Consider the following 16,726-nt stretch of genomic DNA (forward strand, 5'->3'; position numbering starts at 1 on the left):
CCATAAACTTGTATTGAACTGCTAATAATATTCAATATTCAGGTGACAGGCAGTGGAATACACTTTTTTTAAATGTCAGAATTAGGTCAAGGGAGCAGGTAGAGGAATTTAGTTGGTTTATAGGCTCATCTAGATCATTAGAGGTAATGGGTGAAAAATAATAGATTGTGCCCACAGTGGTATGATGAGAGAGGCAGAGACAAGCCATATCCATCAAAATGTGTAATTGTTCTTCAGTGTTGCCATCTGCTGTTTACTGTGCATGTGGCAATAAAAGCTATTGAATCTTGAATAGCATTGTAGTAATTTCTGGAAATATTATTGCAGCTTTTCAGATGCACACAAACACAATGGCAGTCCACACTACCACTGGTTCCTTCTTCGCACTCTCTTCCCTGCAGAAACCTTGTCATTACTTTATCTGGACTCAGCTGTTTTCCCCTCTGGCTCCCAGTGTAATGACCTTTCTCTTCTAGCCAGAACAGAAGAGTCACTCCCCATTTTCCATTGTAGGCTGAAAACTCATCTCATCAAGAGGGATGTCGTGTCACCCACTCAACTTCCCTTCTGCCAGATCATCCTCCTCTATTTGCACTTATCTTGAAGTGAACAAAAAAAATCTTCTGAGCTTCTTATTTCTTGACTTGACCTCACATCCTCATTTTGGTCGTTTTATAGGGGATCTGAGAAATGTTTTTTATTCCTTTTATTGCCTTCATTGATGATTGTTTCAATAAGAAAGTTCATTGCACATTCATCTTTGAATCTACAAATATTAAAGATGTAATAATGATTTTTTTAAAAGCTTTTGTAGTAGATTTTTTTTTTTTTTACCAAACACTGACTGTATATTTATGTACCGTCAATAGTACTCGTTTTTCCTGTAGGGGTCAGTAATGACGCCCAGCTGCGTTGGCTCTGCCACAAAATGACGAGTAGAAGAAGCAGTAGGAGGCGGAGCTGCGTGTTTAAAAGTGGCGGGCAGTAACAACATTCATTTCAAATATATTTCTGGGAGTATACGGTTCAGGAAAAATAATAATCAAGGTAACCGACAATTTCACAGTAAATAGTTCGTTAATGGCGTCTAATATTAGTCCTGTTGATTGTCAGATCTGTTGAATACTTGTTTCGTGATATTTAAAGGTTGGCACCAGGGGAAACGCGAGGGTATTAACGTCTGTTCACATTACGTTGACGATGGTTTTTATTGAATTATTATTTCTCATTAAGGTTGGAAACGGTTTATTTTGCCATTGGTTCTCAGTAAAAAATGCACTTTACCAACTGCCAACTAAGAAGTAGGCGATGTTACATTGTTTTGCAAGACTTCATTGAAGTAATACTAAATGTTAAGTTTGACGTGAAGTTAGCTTTCGTATCCTGGCGACGTGTTGAGTTCACGGTCCATAGGAGATTAATTTACAGGCCTAACACTGTTCGAAGTTATTGCACTGCTCGGTTTGATATGCCTGAAAGTGGGTTGTGTGTAGGCGATGTCAGACTAAAACTGGAGCTGCTCCACAGACGGTGAATAATGGATAATTCACTTTGCATGACAATGACAACAGGGTGATGTATTGATTCAACACGTGAAAAAGCCGCAATACTCACATTTTGCAGACAGTCACCTCAGTGTCAGTGAACTAAATTAGATTATATACATTTATAAATACGGGATGGATGCAACCAAATGATTGCTTCTGTTGTTCAATGGACACATTTTGTAGGTTAGATTTTATTACATTTTAGAGACGTCCAAGTAATGCTATATGATATTTCACATTTATGTACACGACACTCAACAATTATATTGTTATGGTGATATGTTTAATTTAATCTACAGAAGCAACACATAGTTGTTAGTTTTGTTATGTAATGTTGGCATACATTTAAAAAGTCAGCATTAACTGCTTATGTAATTGTTTAGATCTCTTGTTTTGCAATACCTCTTTAAATCATCCTCTAGTATTCACACAGTGCTTAACTGTTTACATGATGCTTCATTACTTGTGTCAGCATGAAAAATAAATCACAGTTGCCCCATCACTGTTGCATTCAGTGTTAGTTGTATTTCTTGAAAATTAAGTTTTAACAAAGTCTTCTGTCCATTCGAAATATATCAGCTGTTAATTTGTAACATGTTAGTTGGTCACATTATAAGGCTGATATTACCTGGCTTCTTTATGATAATCTCTTCTCTTCTTTTATTACTAGTTGTTAACTGGAATCCTACACTATGGCAAATGAGGATGCAAAGGTGATCCCAGTGCGGGTCGCCTTGCGGTGTCGTCCATTGGTACCAAAAGAAATCAATGAAGGATGTCAGTGCTGTCTCAATTTTGTGCCTGGGGAGCCACAGGTTGGAAAAAAATATTCTGTCTTTTTTTTCTGTGTGGTTTCAGAGTAATGTTTTGTAGCAACCCAACCTTCATCAGAGACAATTAAAACTCAAACATGTGCCTAACAGTCTTATTTAAATTGATATTTAAATTGTTGTTCTGTATTACACAGCAGAATTTCACTCTGGGTTAAGTATAAGGACAAATAAAAGTGTGACAAGAATAATATCAGGACTGATACAAGTTTTATTGGTTAACAGGTTTCTTACTGTGGCATTAGTGATGTTTCAACAACACCATGCAACTATTTAGACCACATATAGGTGGATATAGTGTCTTTTTTTCACTCTTATGCAACACTATACATTATGTTCAATAATTGCTAAAGTGCTCTATATTTGCAGGTGATCGTTGGTGCAGAGAAGGCGTTCACCTATGATTATGTATTTGATCCCACTGCTGAGCAAGAAGAAGTCTACAGTTCTGCTGTGTCCCCCTTATTGTGTGGGCTTTTTAAAGGTAGCTGTACCTGTTTTACATGATGATTTATTGAGCTGTTTTCTTTATGGTTTTTACACACTACCTGCGAGGTTACAGTGCATGGTCTGCAAGATGTGCCTCGAACCAGAAAGTATTGTTTTTAATTGTCCTAAATGTTTTTATGCCTCAGGGAATGCTTTCTACAATTCATTGTATTGTTGTCTGTCCCTCAATATGATGACACTAAAGCTACGACAACCAAATACCGTTAAATGTATAGTTTAAAAAAGACAATTCTACGTGGACATTGTTTGCCACTGGTGGCGCATAAACGAAAAGCTAAAATTACAGTTGGAACTAACAGAAAAAACATATTTCAATTAGCTAAGATCTTAAATTAGTATCATAACTTTTTTTATTTTTGAATCATTTTGCCCTCCTTCTTTTTGTAGGCTACCATGCCACTGTACTCGCATATGGACAGACAGGATCAGGAAAGACCTTTTCCATGGGAGGAGCATACACATCAGCTCAAGAGAATGATCCTTCAGTCGGCGTTATTCCACGAGTCATCCAAAGGATCTTTGAGGAAAAGGAAAAGAGGGCTGACTGTAAATTTGGCCTGGCAGTGTCTTACCTGGAGGTTGTTGGACATAATTTTTAGTTTATAGATAAAGCCTTTAATGTCATTTGTGAATGTATTGTGGTCAAGATTTACACTAATGAGTCAAGCCTTTTCCTTTTTGATTGTAGATTTATAACGAAGATGTGTTAGATTTGCTGTGCACATCTAAAGATAAACCCGCCATCAGCATTCGGGAAGATCCTAAAGACGGCATTAAGGTAAGTGATTGACATGTTTAGAAGAATCTACCTATAATCCTGTTTTTCTGTGACACCATGTTAAAGTATACTGTGTCAGCTTCTGTTTATGTTCCTTATGTCCCATTTTACAGATTGTGGGTTTAACTGAGAAGAAGGTGTTCTCTGCCCATGAGATGGTGGGCTGTCTGGAGCTCGGAAACTCTGCTCGCACCGTTGCCTCCACAGCAATGAACGCCGCCTCGTCCCGCTCGCATGCTATCTTCACCATCACACTGGAGCAGCGCAGAGGGGGAGACAAGTCAGTTTGTCATCATTTCATCACGTCTTCTGCTAGACATAACAATTTAAATTTGAAATGAATTCTGTAATCACTTTTTGCCCCGGGCCATAGTTATATTATTATAATTAGCTTTAAAATAAGCCATCTATCCTCCTCCTCATTTGGATAGTGAAGCCCAGAGGGGGAAGGCTTGGAGGTTTTCTGAGGTGAAACAGAATACATAAACGGTGCTGTTTTTTATAAAGACACCATATGATTTTGCCCCTGAAATTCTTTTTTTTTTTTACAATGAATATCTGTCTAATATTTTATTGCAGGGTTGACTCCATTGTTTCAAAGTTGCACCTTGTGGATCTGGCTGGTTCAGAAAGACAAAAGAAAACCAAAGCAGAGGGAGATCGTTTAAAGGAAGGTAACCTAAACAGGTTTTTCTTTACATTCATTCACTTTAAAAATTGTCATCATTGAATTAAACATTCATCTCATTATACAGTATTGGTTGTGTAGAATTTCTGTGTTTTTTCTGTCTTGTGATGGTGTGCTGAATATCAGAGTTTCTGTTTTTGATGCTATTTGTCGTCATCTTCAGGCATCAGCATCAATCGAGGCCTTTTGTCTTTGGGTAATGTGATCAGTGCTTTGGGCGACGAAAGCAAGAAAAATACCTTTGTTCCTTACCGAGACTCCAAGCTGACTCGCCTGCTACAAGGTACGCTTTGATTTTTAGATGTTCAGAAGTTACATAGTGATTATCAAGACGGTCTTAGACATCATCCTCATTTTGAAGACCTTTTTAATCATTTGAGGAAATCAATTTTGGGAAAAGAACCATCAGGTGTTCAAAGCAGCAACACAGCTGCTTAACTTTTGTGTGTTTGTTTAATCAGATTCTTTGGGAGGCAACAGCCACACTTTGATGATTGCGTGCATCAGCCCTGCAGACTCAAACATGGAGGAGACCATCAACACGTTGCGATACGCTGACAGAGCTCGCAAAATTAAAAACAAACCTATTGTCAACATCGACCCCAGAGCTGCTGAAATGAGCCGTTTGAAACAACAGGTACAGGAAGTGAAAATCCTCAAATCCTCCATCAGTCCTCTTTAGTGCTGCTCAAACTAACGTTTTGCTTGTGTAGCAATGCTGCAAGTTAAATGCTGTTCAGTTACTTGAAGAGAAAGGAAAAAGTGAAGAAATGCATCAAATGTTTAGCTTTGTACACTTTTTCTCCCACAGGTTCAGGAGCTGCAGGTGATGCTTCTTCATGCCCGCGGAGGAGTTGCCCCAGTGCTCTCTGGGTAAGAACCTGATGTAACCAGGTTACATATAACTCATAACTCATAACAAAAGAGCATAACAGTTACTCAGTTCGTCCGTTACAGGCCCGAGTCAACGGAGAAAGTGAGCAAGCTGTTGGAAAAGAACCGTTCTCTGCAGGATGAGAACAATAAACTGAGCAGGGAGCTGAGTGAGGCTGCAGGACAGACCGCCCTCATGTTCGAGAAGATCATTATGGTGAGCTAAACCTTAACATTTACCAATCCTACCTGCAAAGTTATTGTTGAAAACTGATGGAAAAGCGTTGCCACTGGTTTAAAAAAAAAAAAAAAGGCATTAAACTTAATTTACAGTGTATGCTTTGTTTTTGTTTGTTTTTTATCCTTCGTGGTTATCACGCTGTATTTGCTTAATTTTTATTAGACGGAACAAACAAATGAGACACTCCAGAGTAAACTGGAACAACTGCGGCACCATGCAGCGTAAGTTCACAAAAGCACAGATCCAGGAGGGTGTCACCATGTGTCTGCCTAAGCTGAATACTTAAAAGCTACTGTTGTTAAAGGCTTTGTTTGGTTTTTAATGGCCTAAGCCAGTTTTGTTCATGATTTGTTGTTGCATACTGAAGATCTCATCAATAGCTATAAAAGTAAAACAAGTTTTAGTTGAGGAAAGGTAGCAAAAGTCCGATATACCAGGTTCATTTAGCACAATGCTGACTCATATCTTTACGTCTTTCTTTCAGATGTACAGTGGATCTTGAGAAATTAATGGAGACTCTGGAGGATCAGGAGTTGAAGGATAACATCGAGGTGATGAGGAACCTACAAGACATCATCCTGGAACTCAAGGTAACTAAGTCAAGCTTATATATTAATGCACCTATTTATCAAGACTCATGTAGCAACAGTGTTAAATCCAGCAATACTGATTTGAATGTTCCCAATATTTAAATTTCACGGATTACTGTTTTGTTTTTTCTAAGAATGAGAGTGCAGGCATCGCTGCCTCCATCGATGCTATGGCTGCAGGAGAGGATGAACCAGAGATGTCAGAGAGTGGCGGCAAAGATGCAGCAGATGAGTCCCCATCAGTATGTTAACATTTATTTTCTCTTAATGTTTAAAACTGTTTTTCTTAAAGTGCTTTTTATGACACTTTTTAGTAGTGAAACAATAATATATTCACTCTTTTGTTCACATCAGTTGATCAGAGAATAAAAACTGCTGCAGCTCTTTGTTTACATTTACACTTTATAGTGAAAAAAAGCAATGTCCCTTCTCTCACATTCAACAGGATAACGCTGCTGCTGGTAAGGACTCACCAGAGGGCTTTACAGCCCATCATGCACTGCGACAGGCCCAGCTCTCCAAGGAACTGATCGAGCTCAACAAAGTGTTGAGTCTGAAGGAAGCTTTTGTGAAGAAAATGTGTCAGAATGACAGCCAGCTGGAGTGCATGCAGTCAGAGCATCAGGTGAGAGGACCTTTGACTCACTTGCTCATTTTTAAAATCACTTTATAATTAGTTCAACTTGAGTGAATTTTGAATTAAACTTGAGGGGCGTTAATCTGTGGTGACACCTATTGGTTCATGTGGGAGTTGAAGTGGGTTAAACTGTGTGATTACATTAAAAAAAATACTGAAAAGGACTCTCGTGCATTTATCCCTCCAGAAAAACGTACACAGTCTCCAGTCGTCAGTCGATTCTCTGCAGAAGGAGAAAGAGGAACTGATTTTGGCACTTCAGTCTGCAAAGAAAGACACCAACCAGGCTAAGTACGAACACTCTGACTTTTTGGCCGCTGTAGACGTACTCGTGCTAAATTAGTTTTGACGTGAATTCTCAAAAGTAATCCCATAATCCTTCACTCTTCACGATTTTCCTCATCTGACATACACCATCTTCTTCTAGGCTTAGCGAACAGCGCAGGAAGAGGCTGCAGGAGCTCGAGGGCCAGCTGGGAGACATGAAGAAGAAGCTTCTTGAGCAGTCTAAAATGCTGAAAATGAAAGAGACCTCTGTTCAGAAAGTTAGCAAGCTTGTGCAGGAAATCCAGGTAAGCAGCCATTTTCTTTACTTTCACTGAGTTCTGTTGATGAAGGAAGTAAACATATTGATGCCAATTTTTATGTAATTAATTCTCTAATATCTGTTTAACTCTTTTTTATTGATCAATAAAGAGGAGTGCATAATTATGTTCAAGAATAAATGAGATCAAATTCGTATATTTCCTACTTTATTACATCACTATGTGCTTTGAGTTGAAACACAGCACTGTTATTACATGCGTGAGCTATAAATCCCGAACCGTAGCACAGTAACATTGTCCTTGCAGGCTATGAAGACTCAGCGTACACAGCTGATGAGACAGATGAGGGAGGACTCTGAGAAATTCAGAGCCTGGAAGAGCAAGAAGGACCGAGAGGTGCTGCAGCTCAAAGAAAAGGTCTGTAGCAATCCAAGTTCTTCCTGAGACACTGTCAGGATTTTATTTATAAATTCATTTCATATGGGCTTCATTTTCTTCTCGAATCCCAAAGTTGAATATTTATGTTTTTACAGGATCGTAAACGTCAGTATGAGTTGCTGAAACTCGAGCGGGATTTCCAGAAACAGGCCAATGTCCTGCGTCGCAAAACTGAGGAGGTGAGGCCTCTTCCTTATGTGTGCAATATAATTTGTGTGAATCAATATTTTCAAAATGAGCATATAAAATGGAAAGTTTCTACTGAGTACTGTAAGTTTTGATGTGTTTCACTTATTTGCACTAACCTGGCTGCAAACCTCCTGAGTCACTACCCCATTTTCAAATTCTGCATGCAGTATTAGGCTGATGTTCGAATTATGTGTAACAGGAAATTATTCACAGGTTCTTATTATGATCTCCCCTCCCCCCCCCTCCCTTCAGGCTGCAGCTGCAAACAAGCGGCTGAAAGATGCTCTTCTGAAGAGAAGTGAGGTAGCAGACAAACGCAAAGCTATCCACAACAGAGGAATGGAGGGAGCTGGTGCAAGAGTTAAGGTAGTAAATCTGTTTCTAGGACTTCTCTACACTCACAATGACTACTAAGTATAAAAAAAAGTATTGAATTATTATTATTAATGTTATCATTATTAATTTTGTCATCTTTTTTTAAATTTTTTTTAATTATCCTGCTTGAGAGGTTGAGGCTAGAATTATTGTGTGTAAATTCAGCCAAAATGAATCCAAATTAGACAGATAATGTTTCTGCATTACCTTTTGTGATCAGGCTTGGCTTCTCAATGAAGTGGAGGTCATGGCGAGCACAGAGGAGGCCCGGCGCCACCTCAACGACCTACTGGAGGACAGGAAGGTCTTGGCTCAGGAGGTCAACCACCTCAAACAACAGATAGAGGCAGGGGAGCGATCATCTGCCAAAATCAGGGTGAGCATATACTTTGTGATTCCAAAAACATTCACAAAATGGAGAATAAGCTACAAATGCAGTGAACCAACAAGATAAAAAACATCAAGAATCAATCTTTTGTTTCGTTGTGGCTTTCCATGTAGCGCCGGACGCTGATTATCTCTGAGCTGGAGAGCCAAGGAGCGATGGAGACTCCTGTGACCAAACAAGTGGAGAACCTGGAGACAGAAATGGGCCTCAGGTGAGTCAGAAAAAACAGTTCAGTCACTCCTATAAACATTTTATTCAACCCTGACTCCTCATAGGAAGAATTAGCTTCTCATCTACACATTTAATGACACACAGTGTTTTAAAAATCAATCTATAGCTTGTTCTGCTAGACGCATTGCTGCTACCTCATGAAACACTTTTACTACTTTTAACAGATATATTTGTTTTTATTTCATATATCAGTATGACAAATGTCCACATTTATTTTCTACCTGACCACTGGACAGGAAATGTTAAGATTTTCAGTATGATTTGTATTCTAACAGGAATGCTCAGATAGCTGACCTGCAGCAGAAAGTTCTTGTTGCAGACAGCGAAGGACGTCTGAAACAGCGCTTGGACAGCATCACAACTATAGTTGATGCCAAGTGTGCTATTAAAGTGCTGATGTCTGAGGTGAGCAAAAAGGCTAATGCATATTTTTTATATTCACATTTGCCACGGCTTGTCCGTATTTCCAAAAACCATAAAATGTTCTTTTTATTCAGCTGGTCTCCACTAAGTCAGACAACGGCAAGCTGGAGAGCGAACTCAAACAGGAGAAAGGGAACGCACAAGATTTAAGAAAGATGATGGCTGATGAGAGAAATGTGATGTCCACCATGGACATGGAGCACCAGCAGCAGCTGGTGGAGCTGGAGCAGAGCCATCAAGATAAGGTGCTCATACAACATCTGTTATTCATATACCAGTTTGCATCTGTTTCTAGTTAAATGCATATTTATTAAATGGATAATTTCATATTTTTGATTTGTCTTTTTGTTCCCTCTTACAGGTCCTTTACCTCCTGAACCAGCTACAGAACAAACCTGTTTGTAGAGAGTCAGATGAAATGAAGAAAGAGGAGGAGAGTTCAAGGGAGATAGAGCTGCTGCAGCGCCTCAAAGTTCAGGTTTGTCTCTTTGAGCTGAAGAAGCTTTGTCTCCACATTTCTCCTTGTTTTAGGAGAAAATGTGCAAAATGACCTCAGTGTGTTACTAATGTGGTTCTTTGTAATCATTTTAGGAAGAAGAGCTTGAAAAACTGCAACAACTAAGTGAACAGAACCAGAAACTGGTGGAGGAGAATGAGCAATACAAACAGGTATCTGTTTTTGATTATTTTAATGTTAAATTGAATTGTAAATAATAAATATTCAGACAGGTATAACAAGTGTAAAAATGTCAAGAGGAAGCTGTGTGACTTGCTTAAATCCAGTCATGTCTTGTTTTCTTTCCTCTACAGAAACTGTCACTGCTCCACTTGGCAAGTACAAAGAAAATCCTCATGCCTATGACCAACGCTAACAGTCCAGATGACTCATTTGAGTATGTTCCTCCAAAGGTATGTTTTTGCAGATATTCACTGTTCATTTTTGTACAAGGTTACAATGTATATGTCAAATTCTGTGTTTGCATTGAAAGCTTCCTTTGCTTCCACAGAGAACGTAAAGGGACATACTGTACTTTTTAAAAGTGTGTTCATTTTCCTTTGCTTGTGTTCTCCACCAACAAAAGCCTAAAGCGAAGCGCTTCACCACAGCTAAAGCACCCGCAAACATGACCATCGAGATTGAAGAGCTGATGTCTCCCAGTGAGGATGAGAACGAGGAGGAAGAGGACGAGTGGCGTCCCGTGAAAACTGAGAAAAGTCGCAGAAATTCCAAAAAAACAAAAGCTACTGGGGTGAGTCTGAGATTAGGATTGAAATCCTTGAACTAAACAGCACTGGAATATTACCATTATTTGTGATTCAACAGTAAAAAAAAAAAAGATGTGCTGATTAGCCTCTTCTTTTTTCTTCAGTGTGCGTGTAAAGGTCGCTGCAGTAACAAGCAGTGCAGGTGCCGCAAAGGAAAGATGACATGTGGCGAGAACTGCCAGTGTGACCATGAGAAATGTCGAAATATGGACAACCAGGCACCTTCTGAGGTAAGTTATCTGATTTCCAATTATCTATTGATAAGTTACCCTGTACCAGGTGTTACTAATGACATCTACGATGACTCTGCTCCATTCAAATGTCCCAGTAAGCCAACACCACAATACCAGTACCCTGAAACTGAAGCAGCTGTTGTCATAAGGAGCAGTTAATAGCTGTACTGTCATTCTTTATGTAATGACTGAGATTAAAGCTCAGAACTGAATGTATTATTAGACTAATAGTTGTTACAACATTAATTATAGTGTAGAAATGTTACATTACAAATGATAAATGAACCATAATAACCTGCTGCTACTTTTAACAGGTTATTACATAACTTACCATAGACATGTTTCTTCTGTCCAGTCAGAACTTGGCTTTCATTGATTTGCTTTGTAGAAGAATAAAATAAAATGAGCTCTGTTGTTCATTTCAGGATTCGAGTCAACCAGAAAACGTTTCCAGAGATTCCACATCCATCAGCCCTGACAACTCCACCTTCTTTAAGCGGCCTTCCTGTACACCCACCAAGAAGGTAAGCTGTCTCCTTCTGAGGACCTGAAGACACAGTAATATAAAGAATAATCATCCATACAGTGTTCTGGAGAACAACTGGAACGTGTACAGATGTTAGGTTTAAGACAGTCCACTGGAGTCCAGGAAGTCTGGTATGTAGGGGTGTCACGAGATCTCGCGAGATTAAAAGATGATGACTGTTCTCGTTGAGCTTAATGCTGTCTTGTGAAGCAGTATTCAGGGGGTAGCATGGTGCGGTTTTCTATTGCTCATTTGGACATCACGTCTTTTTATAATGTCACCGTGTGGATCAATAACTTTGTTAGAGTGAGTGCCCTCATTTTAGTTTGTGAAACTAGCAGCTTCTACCTGCTGAGAAGATCTCAGTCAGAAGTATGAGATGAGGAGAGGAGCAGCGGTAGGTTGACCTCAGGTCTCTACACTGAAAGTCTGACGTAGGAGGAGCAAGGGAATCTAGTGCAGCTATGGTACTTGTATATTCGTGTGATAGGATTTTTGCAATTTACCTTTTTTTATTTGTTTTGATTAGCAATATGTTATCATTAGTGATAATTTGTAATAATTTTATATTTATATACTAGAATGGTTTATTATTCTTCATACTTCATTTCTGGTATTTGTGACTCCTTTTACAGTGCTTGCATAGTGCATATGATTCATATTTAGAAAGTAGAGCTGATGTGACATTCATTACAAGATGATTAGTGAAACATTTCAACATGCACCTGCATTGTTTTGCATTTTGTGACATTCAGTAAAATAAAAGACTATTTTTCCAGTCATTGAGGTTTTCTTAAATAGTATTAAAATCTTGTCTCGTGAACTTAGTGCATCGTCACCTAGTTTAGTAGTTGTATGACTTCTCAGTGGAAGTTTGATCCATTCTTGCTCAAGTAGTTTAAACATCTCAGGTGATTTGTTCTCTGGACTGCTGCTTACTCACAGCTGTTTCCAGTTATCAATCTCACTATTGTATTCTTCCTGTTCAATAAACGTCTCACAGCAGGCTGCTAGTGAAACTGTTATGACTCTGTGTGTATTTTGACATACAGTCAGCCTCCAATGTCTCATTTCACTCTTCAGGTGCTAAAGGAAATTGGAGACATGGGACATGTCACCGCAGACCTGAACTCAGCGGGGAAATCTGTCTTCTCAGATGAAGAGGATGATGATGTCGATGAGGACGAAAAAACAACTGCCAGCTTCCTCAAGAAGAAGAAAAGGATCTTGACGAGTTTTCAGAACAGTTTTTTCTCTGGCTGCACTCCCATCAGAGAGGAATCTTAGTCAGCACAGAGCATGGTGCTTGGTTTTTTAACATTAGGTGTCTTTGTTTAAATGTTTTGTCCTGTTTCAGTCTGTTTTTATATGTGACTAAACTGTTGTGTTACTGTAACTTGAAAGTAGCTGTTGATTCTAAAACACTTCACTGTTTTTCTGTAGAGGGTCATAAAAGGACTGTGAATAGTATTGAATTAATTACTGGAACACACAATGAGATGATCAAGAAGCCTGTACATAACTTTTAGTTTCACATTCCTCATAGAGTTAGAGTAAATTGACTTTGCTAATATGTACAATTAGTAGTCCACAAACTGATCATTATAACACAACATTGAGGTTTTTAACTGTGCTTTATTATCAGAGCTGAATAAAGTCTTACAGCCAAATCTTGGTTTCAAGCAAACACAAACTGTTCTTTCATGTCTAAATTTAATAAAGTAATTGATGGAAATTCATTTATGTTTATGATTCATGTTTTACTTTTCACTCACTTCTGTTGTTTCTTGGAGGCAGCTAATTTTTAGTGTTTTAGGAGCAGATCTTTGATAGACAACTTAACTACTATTTGTCAAGTCTTTATGAAGCAAAGGTTCTAGAAAGCAGAAAATCAACATGAAAATTTGCAGTTTTCTGTTTAGCATCATTTTAAACTATCTTTAGCATTTGGACAGGTCATTTATAGGCATCACTTTGAGCTGTGAGAACAGGATCAGATTGTTTATGCTGGATTGATTCTGCATGTTTGAGTTTAAAAAAACCAAACCGGATTCACGCATATTACTTACAATAATTTTATTGTCATTGCACAGGAATACAACAACATGGTGTGTCCCCAGTGGCTTATTACACCCAAATACAACAGACAATATACATAAAACAATATAAAAAAATGTTTTTGAGGATGATATGTACTGAGTGGCATATTTCACTCTTGAATTGATCTAAATAATGCAGACACATTCTATATCATCACAAACATCTTTAGTATTTCTCTGCTTTAGACTCTCGTTACTTATCGACCAACATAAATGCAGGTAACTGAGTGTGCCCAAGTGACAGCAGCATCTTCAGGATGTTTTGGATTTTATTCAGTTTGTTTGTCCTGCTCCTATCAAAAGTTCTCTGAGGGCAGGTGAGAGAAAATCTTTAGTGCCCTTGATCTGCCTGGTGGGTCTCCTGAGTCCACCATGCCTTATACACACAATTTCCAAAACTGAGTCAGCAGGGAAACATCCTCAGAAACACAACAAACAAGTCATTGTTTTAAAGTCCAGTCACAACATATTGATCAGGTTTTTAATTACTGGCAGTGATTCAGCAATTAAAGTTCTCACAAGGTGTTCCTCTCCTTAACTCCCCAAACATTTTCACCTGATAAAAAGTAAAGTAGAGATTATGATAAATAGATGTAAAAAAGAATGTATCAATAGAGAACATGAAGGGAGAGAAATACAAAGGTGAGACAAAGGCTTTGTTCAGGACTTTAAGAAAAGGCAACAGAAACAAGAGGATAAGAGGAAATAGTGAAAGTTGTAATATTACAGTGTTATTGCTTATGATGTTTGGTCTACCAGAGCTTTTGTGATGGACCTGAGAGACCTGAACCACAAAGCATGTTCAATTAAGTTTAGCTGTCTGTGGGTGAGCTGGCTTCACACAGGCACATGGATATTGATCGCAGTGAATTATAGGTAATGTAATCACATAACTACAACAGAAGATGAAGAAGCATGAGAAATGTGTGATAATACAGTATATGTATTTAGTATAGAGAAGGTTCATGTCTATATATTTTGCTTTTTTTTCTATTCTGGATGCACATAAAACCAAAGCAGAGAGGAAACGACAAGTAGTTAATGCTTGATGAAGTCTATCTGACTAAAATGTTGCATTTATAGTGACAGCAGCTAATCGCAGTGTGTGGATTATTTTTCCAGCAAAAGACAACACAGGGTTTAGTTTTCATTTCCACCTATCATCACACCGTCGCCTCATGTTATCCTGCGCTGCAATGATGGAATCAGAGTGTAAAAGCATGGACACTGCCAGCTGTCGCTTTCAGGCATGAAAGAAACTTTGTACAATGATAATGCAGCTTCACTCACCAGAATCAGAAGAGTCTTTATTAGCCAGGTATGATTATGCTTACAAGGAATCTGATCTCGGTTTTATGACTCATGTATTCACACACAGGATATACAAGAAATGACTATACAGGTGAAACTCTTTCTGTGAACTGTAAATAAAATGCAAACAAGTGTGAAGAGTGCTGAGATGAATACTGAATGATTAAAAAAATGACTTTTCAGTGTTGCTTTTTTTGCTATGTGATCTGGTCACCCATAGAGGGCGCTAGAGGTCAGACACATTTTATAAGGCCTGTTGAAAATCCTCAGTATTTGTCAGCAGGTGTTTCAATACTAAAAACTGTCTAACTATAGTATAAAAGTCTGTATAACAGCTCGTAGGTGATTAGTGAGCCTCTCTGTATCCAATACTACCAGTCTAAGCAAAGTTCAACAGGTTTAAACTCTTTTAGTTTTCTTCAAGACTCACATTTTCATATCCAACTTCAGTAATGAGGAGATCTTTGAGTGGAAGCAGAGATGAAAGTATGATCCTCACTGATGTTTAATGCTATTCTCATTTGCATGCAGGGAGGAGAAAAGTCTTTGAGATTTTTAATTTGTTTAATACATGATTTAACGATTATTACATTTCACAGTGGGTCTATAGCTTGCTGTGAATATAAATGTTTAAACGAGTTTCAAATGAATAACTTCTGATTATCAACTGACTCTATTTTCGTTATATCTTTCTGAGTCAATCCACTATCCAATATTAGCACAGGGTAAAAAAAAAAACTATATTTGTTATGCTATTCCTGTGTCTTTCAGTTTGTGTCATAACTACTTGCATGAGATTGCTTTAGTTAGTTGTTTTGTTGATTTCATTCATTCATATTTATTTTACAGCTTCCTGGGAATCAGTGTCTTCAGTGGCAAGGTTTTAAGATAAGGGACACAGCTGATAATTGTATTTGCAGACAGATGAAATAAGATTAAGATAAGATTCAAAAGAGAAGCTAAAGTTATATGTACGTAGATTAGATTCAAATAAAAGACTGAAGATTAAAGTTCCAGTGTCCTCAATAGTTATGACAGTTAAGGAGATGTTTGCAGGTGTGTGCCCCTGTGTATATTTTAAATTGTGCAAATATGCAGTACTGGACATTAGCAGGCTGTGTACTGAAAGTTAAAATTAAAGAACCAATTTTGATGGTTTATTATGTTTTCAAGAATACATTAGAATAATAAAATCAAGTCAAAAAGGTTATTTTTTTACTGTAGATGTCAATATCTGTGCACTGAATAACAAATATCCAGCAAACATAGCTTCAAATTTTGAGTTTACAGATTTTGGCAAGGCAAGGCAGTTTTATTTATATAGTGCATTTCATACACAATGGCAACTCAATGTGCTTTACATAAAACAGAAAAACATGTCATTTGAGAAACATTAAAACAAACACACACACACACACACACACACACATTAATAATAATAAAAACAAAGTACAGAAAAATAGAAAGAGAGAAATAAAATACTAGAGTAGAGCATTAAATATAAGATTGCAGCATAAAATAATGATTAGCTTTATAATCATTAAAATGACATAGAGTGCAAATGAAAGATTAAAATAGCTTCAGAACAGTTTTTTCTCTGGCTGCACTCCCATCAGAGAGGAATCTTAGTCAGCACAGAGCATGGTGCTTATTTTTTTTTTTTTGGGGGGGGGGGGGGGGGGGGTTTACATTAGGTGTCTTTGTTTGTTTTGTCCTGTTTCAGTCTGTTTTATATGTGACTAAACTGTTGTGTTACTGTAACTTGAAAGTAGCTGTTGAAAAGAAACAAGAGATTGTAACTGTGAAAAATGGATATATGTATGGTGGCAGGTATATGTCTGTGATAATAAAATCTATCTATCTATCTACTGTATCAATTCTAAAACACAGTTTTTCTGTAGAGGGTCATAAAAGGACTGTGAATAGTATCGAATGAATTACTGGAACACACAATGAGATGATCAAGAAGCCTGTACATAACTTTTAGTTTCAAGTAACAAATTGGATG

The 16,726-nt window shown here is 37.9% G+C and overlaps 1 protein-coding gene across 1 annotated transcript; it reads left to right on the forward strand.

The window, feature by feature from the left end:
* The first annotated feature begins 963 nt into the window (after positions 1-963).
* kif4 (kinesin family member 4) lies at positions 964-12,991 on the forward strand. The gene is made up of 31 exons (XM_053331456.1): positions 964-1,047; positions 2,218-2,362; positions 2,747-2,861; positions 3,275-3,465; positions 3,576-3,665; positions 3,779-3,945; positions 4,245-4,339; positions 4,517-4,636; positions 4,815-4,990; positions 5,165-5,226; positions 5,311-5,443; positions 5,630-5,688; positions 5,952-6,057; positions 6,192-6,299; positions 6,503-6,682; positions 6,882-6,985; positions 7,122-7,266; positions 7,546-7,656; positions 7,773-7,856; positions 8,119-8,232; positions 8,462-8,617; positions 8,743-8,840; positions 9,136-9,265; positions 9,358-9,528; positions 9,645-9,761; positions 9,875-9,952; positions 10,094-10,192; positions 10,366-10,533; positions 10,654-10,779; positions 11,208-11,306; positions 12,392-12,991. Exons 2-31 carry the CDS (start codon positions 2,240-2,242, stop codon positions 12,593-12,595), a joined length of 3,729 nt encoding a protein of 1,242 aa, XP_053187431.1. The 5' UTR covers positions 964-1,047; positions 2,218-2,239; the 3' UTR covers positions 12,596-12,991.
* The last annotated feature ends 3,735 nt before the right edge of the window (positions 12,992-16,726 follow it).

This window comes from Scomber japonicus, chromosome 13 (assembly GCF_027409825.1).
Source record: "Scomber japonicus isolate fScoJap1 chromosome 13, fScoJap1.pri, whole genome shotgun sequence".
Lineage (NCBI taxonomy): Eukaryota > Metazoa > Chordata > Actinopteri > Scombriformes > Scombridae > Scomber > Scomber japonicus.

Excerpts from the sequence above, each read along its gene's own strand:
- kif4 (XM_053331456.1), top strand. The coding sequence starts at position 2,240 with ATGGCAAATGAGGATGCAAAGGTGATCCCAGTGCGGGTCGCCTTGCGG. Across the intron at positions 3,466-3,575 it reads TGGCAGTGTCTTACCTGGAG|ATTTATAACGAAGATGTGTT; the intron begins GTTGTTGGACAT and ends TTTTGATTGTAG. Across the intron at positions 8,841-9,135 it reads GAGACAGAAATGGGCCTCAG|GAATGCTCAGATAGCTGACC; the intron begins GTGAGTCAGAAA and ends GTATTCTAACAG.